Raw genomic sequence first — 12,332 nt, forward strand, 5'->3', positions numbered from 1 at the left:
GGACCTTCTAAGTTTGTAAGTTACTTGACATTTATTTGGTTTTACTATATGTTTGTTTGTAACCTTTATTATATTATGTTATTGTAATAATATGAACCCTAATCGCCTCCTTCCGTTTGTAACAAAATATCTCTTTTTTTTGTTTGTTTGGTGAGTCAAAATAATGCTAACAAATTGTTTGTAACAAAATTTAAGTTTGGTATGCTTTAGCTTGAGAGGAAGTATTTTAAGTTTATATTATTGAGTATGTTTTTCTTTTTTTGTTTGAAAAACTCTTGATATTTCTTGTTTTTGCATCATGAGTTTGAGGGGATGTGTTAGATACTAAGTTTTTGCTCCTATGGGATAAGTAAAAATATCTCTTTCATGACAGAGATTATCTCAGAATTCCTATTACACATGCGACCCAAATCATTTTCTATTTTTATGAATTTGTTTGTATAAAAATAAAAATATGAGAAAAGACTTTTACATGTTATATATGCACAAGAAGGGAATGATGTATAATAATAACATGAAACCATTATTTGTATACAAGGAGACAAGTCAAACCACTCTCAATATTAATTTAATGCAACTGTGTTTAAATGTTCAAACTTGTCATCCAAGATTGGAGTCAATCTTTTCTCCATTTAGGTTTTCTCAATTTATTCCTTTTCATTTTATTGATGTGTGACATGTGACAAATGTAAAAATAAGGGTTGAGATTAAAAGCTTTGCATGAACACTCTCAGCACCTTCGCCACTCACCCTTTCACTCTCGCCGATGCCGTCGTTCAGTCTCGTCTCGCAAACAGAACCGCGGTGAATCAAGACAACCACTGAAAATCAAAGCACAAAATATTTTTGAATTGAATCACAATAAATAAGGTACAACCACCGTAAATCAATTAAATCATCTATCATTGAGCTTTTACAAGTTTCTGAGAATTTGATTTAGATCAGCAATAAATAAGCAATTTTGCAGGACAAAATGGTGCCGACAGCGAAATTCGCGACGACGAGTTGTGTGAGGCTGTATGTGAAGAAGGGGGAGATCGCCGCAGCGGAGGGTGATGAACGGCGGCGGCGGCTCCGATGACAGGGAGACACAACCATGATGGTGAGAGGAAGAAGGAGGAGGAGTGTTGTACGTTTCTGAGAAAAAAGATGAAGAGAGCGCGTCTTTCTGTTTCCAGAGAAAGAAGAAAGAGAAAACATGTGTTTTGTTGGAAAGGGTGTATTTTATTTTGAGTAAATTACACTCCCTCCCCTCAAAGATGCTTGAATTACACTACCCTCCCCTCTTATGTTAAAATATACACTCCCCTCCCCTCTTATTCAAAACATATTAGAAAATATTTCACTCCCCTCCCTTGAGAGAAGCTTGAATTACATTCTTTTCCCTCTTATGTTAAAATCTACGTTTTAGTCCCTCAATATTTTTTTTTTTATTTCTAATAATCTAGCAAACAAATAATCTAACACACTTCAAAAGAAAAATAACATTGCGGGTTCATTTTAATATATCAAATTTTGAATACATATATTTCTCTATTTTTTATTCACAGTTTCATTAACATATAGTTTTAAACCCTATTACAAAATATGAAACAACCAAAAATAAAATTAAAATATGTGAAAAATTACTAAAGTCGGTTAAGTATGGTTATTTAAAGGTTAATTTTATACTCTAAATTATAAAATTAATAACAAAATATTTAAATTTAATTCTCATTGACATTTAGGTTGTAAAGAAACGAATTTATATTTTTTAAATGGTGATTCAAAATTAATATATATTATAAAAATATTTATTTATATTAAAATAAATTAAATTGTAGTCTATATTTAATTATTAAGGGAAGGGGTTGTAATTCAAGCATCTTATAGGGGAGGGGAATATAAATTTTACTTTTCAAGGGAGGGGAATGTATATTTTAACATAAGAGGGGAGGGGAGTGTAATTCAAACATCTTTGAGGGGAGGGGAGTGTAATTTACTCTTTTATTTTTTATTAAAAAGTGTTCACGCCATAGCTTTTAATCTCAACCATTGTTTTTACATTTGTCACATGTCACACATCAATAAAATGAAAAGGAATAAATTGAGAAAACCAAAAGGGAGCAAAGATGGACTCCCAAGACTACAACATTGTTTAACAAGTTATCTCTAAAAGTTTTGGATCTTAAAAATAGAAAATTTAGGTTTTTTTTTCACACTGTGAAAACATTTTATGTTTCCACTTTCTAAAATTTTGGTTAACTTAATTTAACATGTCAAAAAATAGATAATAGATTTATGAAGTAAACAATTGTGTGTAATTTTTTTAAACAAATAAAAATGTCAAAATATTTTTTTTAATCAACAAAGTATTATTAAGCATATAGCAAGCACAAGACGAGCAGAGCTAGCCACATAACCAAAACAAATCAACTGCCGTCCTATATAGGTGGAACACCCGATACCCACAACAGTACAGCCACCGAATGGACTCGACTGCGCTTCTAAAACCACCAAAGTAAACAAACAAAAAAAAAAAAAGTCAAAAGCCAAAAGCCAAAAGAAAGCAAAACACAACAGATACAGCAGCAACACACCGGTCTAAACCGGACCAAAACCCCTAAGTCAGTCACGAACACAGTAGCAAAACAGCAACAAAAAAACATAAACACCAGCAGCAGCCAAGAACCAAAGGAAAAACAAGAGCAGCACCTAACATATAAATACATTATCCCTATCTAGCATTTCTTCTTATCTCCATTATAATAATTCATTTCAAGAGTCTCATATCTTCTTATGAACAAGGTCATATGAAATATGAACACATTCTAAAAATAGAAAAGTTTTAACTTCACTTGTTAACTTTTCTTTTTGATTAATTTTGAAAAACGATAGATTTTGTGACATTTAGTTGTGTGATCAGTTTGAAAGTCCCGGAATGAATCATTTTCTTTAGGAAATCTTTAATCGTCGAGTTGTTGGAGGATAGGGTTGAATTCTCCATGTGGAAATGTTTTTTTGTACGACACTGGTTATCCATGTTCCTATGAGTAGGTAACAGAACCTGTCCTGTGTTTAGGATAGTTCGTTGAATTTAACCCATGTTGCTAGAACTTACTCCTATCAAAGTTCATTAGGCAAATTATAATAGAACATGCGAAACCTAAAAATGAGATTTTCCTTGATTACTTTTTCGTTCATGTGGAAGGGATCTTGTAATTCGAAGTTCGATGAGAGGCAAATAAAGTAGAATAAAGATAGGTTGACACTTTTAATGTGTACATCCCTTTGTATTATTCTGAAAATTTTCAATTAACTAAATATATGATTTGTGTGATTACATTTTTTCAGTTGTACGTGACCACGCAACTAAAATGTGTGTGACTGCTATTTTTCCACTTAGTTAACCAAATAAATAGTGATCACGCAACTAAAACAATGTTGTCACACAAATTATATATTTGATTAACTTAAATTTTTTAGAATGGTACAAATGGGTGTACACATTAATGGTGTCAACCTATCATTGCTGATAAAGTATGACAAAAAATTATTTCATTAAAAATTTGCTATGGTTCTCCTAATAAATTTATCTTTAGTGGGGTTCATTAATTACTTGAGCTTAATTTTTGTTTTTAAGGATTGAGCTCAATTGTTTATTTACCAAGGGGAATATTATATCATCCAACATAATTTATTTATGAAACAAACAATTATTAATTCCGTTAAAAAAACAAAATTAAAGCAATTATTAATCATGGTTACATTCGAAACAAAGAAAGAGAAAATTACAAAGACACTTATTTTAAAACATTAAATTCCAATTACAAAACACTAACTAATAGAGTTACACTAAGACGCTTTTAATCAACCTCTAGCTCCCAATTCTCTTATGGATACAATGTTATGTTTTATTAAATATAAGAGAAATAGAGAGAATAATTTAATTTTAATACACTATTAATGTGCTACTCTGGGCTAAAATATAAGTAAGAGATTCAAAAAAAGTTAATGTATCTAGTTTAAAATCTAAACAAGATACATTTACTTTGTTTGATTTTTTTTCTTCTTCTTATATTCAAGATCGGAGGAAGTAGTGCATTTTACACTGTCACAAATCACAACAGATTATATGACTTTAGAAATAATTATAATTAACGTCAAATATGTTAAGTAATATAACAACCATGATTAATTGACAGTGTAAAATGTCTTTAACTTGATCGTGCATATAAATTAAATTATGAGAGAAAGCTAGCAGAAAAGAGAGTTAGATAGAAGAGTGTCATCACATTAACATTGGATTCACACCTTGAGGATTTGTGCACATTTTAGGTCCTTCCATTAAACATGGACTCAACCTAAACATAAGAATGCAAAACTCCATTGGATTTAAAGCACCATCTCCATCCAAATCACCTTCCATTAGCATGTACACGAGCTCATCATCCTTCACCTCCATACCAAGCATGAAACAATTCATCTTCAAACTCTCAAATGTTATAAGACCCTTGTTGACATCCATAAGCAAATGAAACCCGTAGCAAAGTTCACCTATAAATGCTTCTGCTCCTAAACTCGCAACCATGGATGGAAAGTAGTCCTCAAAATCCAAGTCAAAATCCAACTCCATGTGGAAACTTGTGAGTGAAACTTCAAGTAGAAGTTGCTAGGAACAATGTGAAAGGGGATTAATTATTAGCTTGTGCTAGAAGGGTGTTGTAAGTTGTGCTTTTTATATAAAAAAATTGTGTTTTCTAAATTGTGTGAAACTAAGTTTTTTCTACATTATCCCTTGAATAATTGAGGGTAATATACCCTATTAGAGAACAATTATATTTTCTTCATCTTTATTTCTACAATCAGTTACCATTTTCATCTTAAGAATATCAAACTTCTTCATCTTCTTCATTACTCTTACAATCAGTTACTATTATCACCTTAGGAACATCAAAATTCTTCATCTCCTTCATTTAACATATGATCTTCATCTCTTTCGTTTCATAATCGAATCATATTTTTCATTAGGATTGAATTATCCCCAATTCATCATTGGAAAATCTAGGCATCATTGATAGGATTTTTTCTCCTTACAATTAGTTACCATTTTCATCTCAAGAACCAAACTTGTACATCTTCTTCATTCAACATGTGATATTCATCCTCTTCATTTCAGAATTGAATCTTATTTGTTATTAAGGGTAAATTACCTCTAATTCATCAATGCGTAATGTAGATCTCACCGCAAAACTATAGTTTGGTTGTTTTAAAATTCTAGTAATTAAACTGTCTAATTAAGCCCTTGTACTCATTAATTTATGTTTCTTATCCAAAAAAAAGTAATTAAACTGTCTAATTAAGCCGTGACAAACACCTTAGACAGACCTCCAAAAATATAAGAACATGCACGGATGGATCCATGGCAGGCTAATAGCAGACACAACCTGGAACATGCACGGATGGATCAAATGGCAGGCTAATAGGGGGAAGCTGCCCCACTTTGTTTTACTTTCTTTGGTTAATTATATGCTGTTTTATTCTGTGACCCCCCTTAAAAAATGTCATGCTCCACTAGTTTTGTGCATAATTAATCAAAGACCTAAATGTATAGAGGAATTTCTATGATAAATTAAAAAAATTGAAGTATTCCGAGACCTAAATGTTATTTGTTGATTTTTTATATTTTAGAAAATATCATTTCATAATAAAAAACATCATTTTATTTTTATAAAAATCATATTAATTTTTTCTAAATTTTATGTTAAAAAATCAATATTTATTATTACGAGGAATGAAATTTTAAAATAAATAAATTTTATATCGCCAACACATTCGATAAATAATATTTAATTATTATAATTGTAAGCGATAGAAATAAATTTTTTCTTCAAAAAACAACTCGTTTAATAAAATAACTAACTACACAACCACGATACAACATGAAAAAAGAACCTCAAGCCATGGAAAATTCTATTCAAATATATTAAAATAAGATATCGAGTTTGTCTACTAATTAAAATAAACAAGACTCTTATTTCTTCATTTTCCATGAATGAAGACCATGAATTTAATTTTTCATTTTCATTGCAAAATTATGGACCCCTTTGTCGTGGAAGTTGCGTTTGCCTCTTAGTAACAATCATATATTCATTCATCATCGACCGTATACGTATCCTATGGCGTACGATAATAGCGATGTTTAAAGTGCCATGCATGTAAGTCTAGTCTACTAAGTCTGGCCATTTCATGAGAAAGTTCCATCAATTTCATGCATTTGTCTTCTTCGATGTGACCATGCATGTTCTCGTGAAACACATGCAAAATTGATGTTTTTTAGAGGATGCAAAATTAAATTATTGCCATGGTTTTTTAATGGAAATATAAATGATAACTATTTCTACTCTAATCTGATGAAGCATTTTAGGGCATTTATCATAGAAATATCCAATTTTGAGTATTTAAATAGGTCTCATATGTACACTTCTTTTATTTATATCTTTTTAATAATAGTACTTATTAAACACTCAATTTCTCTAACTCATCATCTTTAAACAAAATATCTAAATAGGTTCCATAAATAATTATATATCATTTCATTTCAACAACACCTTCTAATATTAAAAATGTGTTTCCTTCAAAAAAAATATTAAAAATGTGTAGGCCACACAAAAAATATTAATGCTTTTATTTGAGCATCTCACCTCAATAAACACCTTCTACTTTGTCTCCTCAATAGAGGTATCTATGGCAACCAATGCTTACTGTGTTAGGCTCCTTCCATTCAAGATGATCCTATAGAAACATATCATAAGATGAAATATATTTTAAAAAAAGGGAAATGCTAATACTGTGAAAGCAAGTTCGTAAAGTGTTCGTGAATTTGTTGACAAGTTAATGACCATTGGATTAATATTTATTTAACTTCATCATATAAAAAAGGTGTTTGCTATATAGTGCGAAAACTTTAAACACGACTTGCACACGATAAAGGAAGAGTAGTGGTAGTACTATATTTTTAAATAAATAAAAGTGAACATAAATAATCATCTGAAACACATCCAAAGGTTACTATTCATTCGTTATTTTTCGTGCATTGACTTGTCGCACTAAAGAGCTTTTTCCTATAAAAAAAAAAAAAAAAAGAACATGACCCCATGTTTTTCGGCCAGCAACTTATTCAATTGGTTAGATTACATTTTGCGACTCCTTCTCCATAAAATCCTTCAGGATATATAACATTGTTGTAAAAAAATAAAATAAAAATACACACACTTTGATCCGAAATGTTTTAAGCTTTTAGTTGAAAATGGTCTATAACAGAATTAATTAAGGGTTGAGCCGGAAAAAAATCTAATTTTTATTTTCTATCACTTCTTTCTAAAGATATCATGAGTTTTTTTTTTTTTTTTTTTTATTTCGATCCAAAGACAGTTTTCTTTGGGGAGGATTGAAAGACGTGAACAAAATATCTTGCATTAGGTGGTCAAATGTTTGTAAGCATAATGTAGATGGTTGATGACAAGTCATCTTACATTATTTTTAGTATGTTTTTGAGTCAGTTGGGTAGACAATTGGAGTCATTATAGAGGAGTTGTTCATGATTTAAGTGTGTTTTCAAGTTATGTAATTATGTTTCTTCCCTTTAATCAGACAATTGTATAGGTGTTTTTAAGTCTTCCATCGACAAATCATGTAAATTGGCAAGCAAAACACCTTATGGAAATTTTAGATGACATGGAATGAAGGTTTTCAAGGTTCTTTAAGGCTTTGAAGACATTACAAGTTGAAGAAGTTATGTTACAAGAACACGTCGGAAAAGGAAAACACCTTATATAAATTTAGTAAATTGCCTAGTTGAAAACAAAAACCCATTAGGAGAGGATAACTTATTACTTAGAATGGTTTGATGCACTTGCAAAAGTTGTACTCGACGATGGATACGGGTTAGAGATCTAAGCCTTTTTCACATGACTTTGGTTGGAAAAAGGAGGTAGAAGGCTATCTGAAGAGGCCATACTCTATGGAGACAGCTGTTTATTGCTAGATATCATAGTTAGTTCTCTTCTTTTTCTCTTAGGGACTGTCCTTTGATGGCCCACCATTTTTCAACATGGTGGAGGAAAGTTTTTTTGTTATGATCCACTCTAGATTCTAACTCTCATTTGTTCTCAAACGGAGTCGCGAAGATGATTGTTGATTTTTTTGGTGACTTCCTTTTGGTCTGATGTCTGGGTGTAATATTTTACCTTAAAACAATGTTTTCCTTGATTATTTCTTATGTCGGATTATAAGTCATATAGTATTTTTAGCATCATTTAAAGAGTTATTTTTTAGTGCTTTTAGCAAGTTATCAATTGTTTTAGTCGATTTTATGTAAATAATTTAATGGATGAGCCTAGGAAAGTAATTCGAAGCATAAGACCTTGACCACATCGAATCATTCAAATTAGACAAATTTGTTATCATGCTATAATTTTTACAAGAATAACCAAGTGATTTCTTAGGATATAGTCACTACAGACGTTTTAGTAAGGAGAAATGAGACAAAAGATGATTTCTTAGGATATATTTCCAGCAGACTTTTAGTTACGATGCATGTTATATGATGTGCATCACATGACCATAAATAAGGATCAAGTTTATATCTATTGGACAATACGTGATGCATGCACTAGCATGCGCATCACGCAACATGGAACGTAATTGGATGTGTTTAGTCTCTTCGTCATACATGATGTGTGCTATGAGTATCCCAGAAATATTGTAAATTGCTCACCTATAAATAGAGACACCTTGCCTCACTTGAATAAAAAATGCTCTGATGAGTAGAAATAGGCGAAATTAAGGAAGGGTACTAGCGATTGGAGACATTAGAGGCGAGGAATCAACCATGGTTGATCCTAATTCATGTATTTTCATGCATATTCTTTTGTTTATGTTTTCAGACTGATAAATCATATAATTTAACAAAGCAAGACACATCATGGAGGATTATGGAAGTTGAAGAATGAAAATTCGTCGTACTTGAAAGATTTTTGAAGATAATGCAAGTAGAGGGAAATTCATCCCAATAAGTCCTAAGTAATTTTGAAGAAGGATGAAAAACTGCAGAATTTTCCCCTAGGAACTGTCAAAAGATCCCATGAAAGGTGTAAAAAGAAATTTGGAAAATTTCCAATGCTCCTCTACGCATGGTTTTATGATCCCTGCGAATTATGTGCGGGTTTTGTGAGTTTTCAACTATTTTCCAAGCTAGTTCCAAGGAAAAGGCCCATAATTCTCAACAAAACCTAGATGGAAAGATGCATGTAAATAGAGATCATTGGTGAAACTTATATTCGTTTAGAAACTTGGCGATGAAGGGAACATCTAGGGTTTTCCAACTCCTCTATTGAGTATGTTTTGTATCTTTGTCTTGTTTATGTTTTCTATTGCCATTCGTAACTAAAATTCCTTTGAGTAGGTTTCTAAGATGAACATCTATTTATTTTTTGGAATTAATTAATGTTAGGTTTGTAGACTATAGTTGGCCGCATTTTGTTAAAACAAGTGTTCTAGTGAGATGTTGGACAAGATGTCTAGACATGTTGGTATGACATTGTAGCGTATCTTGTTTCTTGGAGATTTGTTTTAATTGTGAGATCTCAGAATATTTATTCATAGGGAGTGTTGACCAATAAGTGTGTATTTTCTAGAAGCAATGATATGCGGTTTACTTTTGTCGTGTTTCTTAAGTGTGATGTTGTAACATTTAAGAAAACAATATATATGCTTCCGGTAAGATTTATGCGGTTTACCTATGTAATATAGGTCATTTCCGATTTCCCCCTGTAAAATATTTTTTTTGATTTACCCCCCTGTAATTTTTTTTTTGGAATACCCCCCTAATAGGTCATAAAAATCGATTTATTTTTTATTTTTTTTGCAGAAATTTTTCGATTTTTTATGACCTATTAGGGGGGTATTCCTAAAAAAATAAAATTTACAGGGGGATATAAATAAAAAAAATGGTTTACAGGGGGAAAACCGGAAATGACATATATTATAGGGGGTAAAGCACCATTAACCCTTGTTATCATGGTTTTCGGGTGCCAAGCCATTAATTGGACTTGAACCTTTTGACCGTTGATATCTCTCTTTTTTCTTGGGAAGGGTAAAAGGAGAAAAACCCTTTAAAAAGTTCTAGATTCGGGGGTCGTTTTCGCTACGGGAAGGTGTTAGGCACCCGGAGCGATTATGGTATTCCATAAGAGCCGCTCTCCTAAGTTTATTTCTACGCTTTAATTTTATTGCTTATTTGTAGAAAAGGAAGTGTGATTAGTTAAGCATGGGGGGTGAGGAGAAGTAGAATTAGATTTTTATTTCGGCTTGGATGAGTTTTGACTCATTGCCTACGTACCCTTTTAAGGGATCAAAACCGTTCGTAGTTCATTCTCAAAAAGGTTTTGATTTTGTTGGTTGATTTTAAGTTTGAAAAGAGATTTTGAAGAATAGAGATGAGAGGCCTCAAGGGCATAAGATTTGGAAAATGTGAGGTGTAATTAGTCATTTTGCTAAATGAAGTCTAAATATGGTTAAGGTTCATTAAAAGTTTTACTTAAGAAAATAAAAGGGAAATAAGGAGTTTTGACTCCTATTTTATTTTTGCAAAAAATGTTTTCAAGTGAGGTTAATTGCATATTTTGGAAAAAGTTGGATTTTCTCTAAGTGTTCAAACCTAAACGTTCGTCTAATCATGCAATCCTAGCCATACATCTATGCATACAATCCTAAACATATATCTAGGGTGAGTGTGTGCGTGTCGGTGCGTCATAGTGTCCATAGTCCATATTACAAGAATTGCCTAAATACATTCTATGGCCCCTTTGCCAAGCTACAAACCAATGATAACAAATTACATCACCAAATGAATTAAAACTTACAAAAATAAATGCTAGGCTAAAGAAAGTGGAGGGAATGCTAAATGAGATGCATGAAACATGGAAATAAACTTGTTAGTGAAATAAAGCATAAAGAGTAGCAAGAGGCAAAAACGCATAAAATGCCACAAAGATAGTAATAAAATGGTAATAAAACCTAAAATTTTGATATGAAACCTAAGGCATTTGTAGCTTCTAATTCTCATGCTATAGCAAGTTTGAAATAGTTTCTTTTATCTCAAGCTATAATCATAGGATCATTAGAAACAAGCAAGCTTAGTTTCATACCAATTTCGAGATAGAATTAGCATTTTATTATTTTCTAGAATATGCATACATTGCTCATACAATCAAGGTTTCATGAATCAATCTAAAACAGCAAAATCAACATAGGATTGTAGGCATGAGCACCTCACATTAACATATCAAATGGCCTTTATCACATATTCACAAATCAATGATAAAATTGACAAAAAACAATCATAAGAAAATAATCCAAGAAAGAATTAAAATGCCATGGATTAATCATACAAGAATTTTGCCAATCCCAATATGCAAAAATACCATAAAACATCAAGAAAATATCAAGAAGTAAGCATGGATTTTCTAGGAAATTTATCAAGATTTTTAATCAAAACATTGGTTCAAATAGCAAAGAAGAACAGTGCAAATAGCAAGAAAAAAAAAACAAAAAACGTAAAAAGCAATGGATAAAGCCCAAGCCCAAACCTAAAAGATCCGGATGCGCAGGAGCCACACGATTGATCCAGGATCCTAAAACCCTAGATCAAACGGCCAGGAATCAAAGGAGAATGGACCGGATTGGACCGGTCCGGTTCGCTGGCTTATATAAACAAGAGAGCACCGGTTTTTTCATTTTGCAAAATCCTTTCTCTCTCTAACTCTTCTCTCATCTCTCACCTCTCTCTAACCTTCACCGCCGGTGAGGATGAAGTGACGGCGGAGACCTTGAAGGTCCGCCGGAAACTTCATCTTCTCCGGTGAGACTATGAACTTCCGGTGACCTAAAAATTCCAGAACTTAAAGATTTTTGCATATTTTGATTCGTCCTTTAACCCTAAACACGAATCCAGCAGTCATTTTTTCAAATTCAGTTTGAAACGATGTAGATCTGGAAATTTGTCGTACGGCTTTGAAATTGATTTTGATCTTTTTTGAAATAAAACGTTTAGATCCTCGAAGATCTACATCGTTTCGTTGTTTAGCACTTCTTTGATGTTTGTTCTTGCTTTCAAAACATAGATCCTTATGGATCTAGGTTTTGTGTTTACGGTTGCGGTTTTTGTCTTTGAGTTCTGGAAATTTTGGATCTGTTGCTTGCGTGATTTTTACAGGTTTAAACTATGATTTTATTTGTTGAAAAGAGGTTCTGAGTTTTACCTGAGATTTTATGGAGATTCTGTTGAGTTT

The 12,332-nt window shown here is 31.9% G+C and overlaps 1 protein-coding gene across 1 annotated transcript; it reads right to left on the reverse strand.

Annotated features, from left to right (window-relative positions):
* Window positions 1-3,813: 3,813 nt before the first annotated feature.
* LOC11411899 (calcium-binding protein PBP1) lies at window positions 3,814-4,766 on the reverse strand. Its single transcript, XM_003596472.3, has one exon. The coding sequence runs from the start codon at window positions 4,613-4,615 to the stop codon at window positions 4,271-4,273; it is 345 nt and encodes a 114-aa protein (XP_003596520.1). The 5' UTR covers window positions 4,616-4,766; the 3' UTR covers window positions 3,814-4,270.
* Between the last annotated feature and the right edge of the window lie 7,566 nt (window positions 4,767-12,332).

Source organism: Medicago truncatula, chromosome 2, assembly GCF_003473485.1.
Source record: "Medicago truncatula cultivar Jemalong A17 chromosome 2, MtrunA17r5.0-ANR, whole genome shotgun sequence".
NCBI lineage: Eukaryota > Viridiplantae > Streptophyta > Magnoliopsida > Fabales > Fabaceae > Medicago > Medicago truncatula.

Coding starts and splice junctions, on each gene's coding strand:
- LOC11411899 (XM_003596472.3), bottom strand. CDS start 4,615: ATGGAGTTGGATTTTGACTTGGATTTTGAGGACTACTTTCCATCCATG.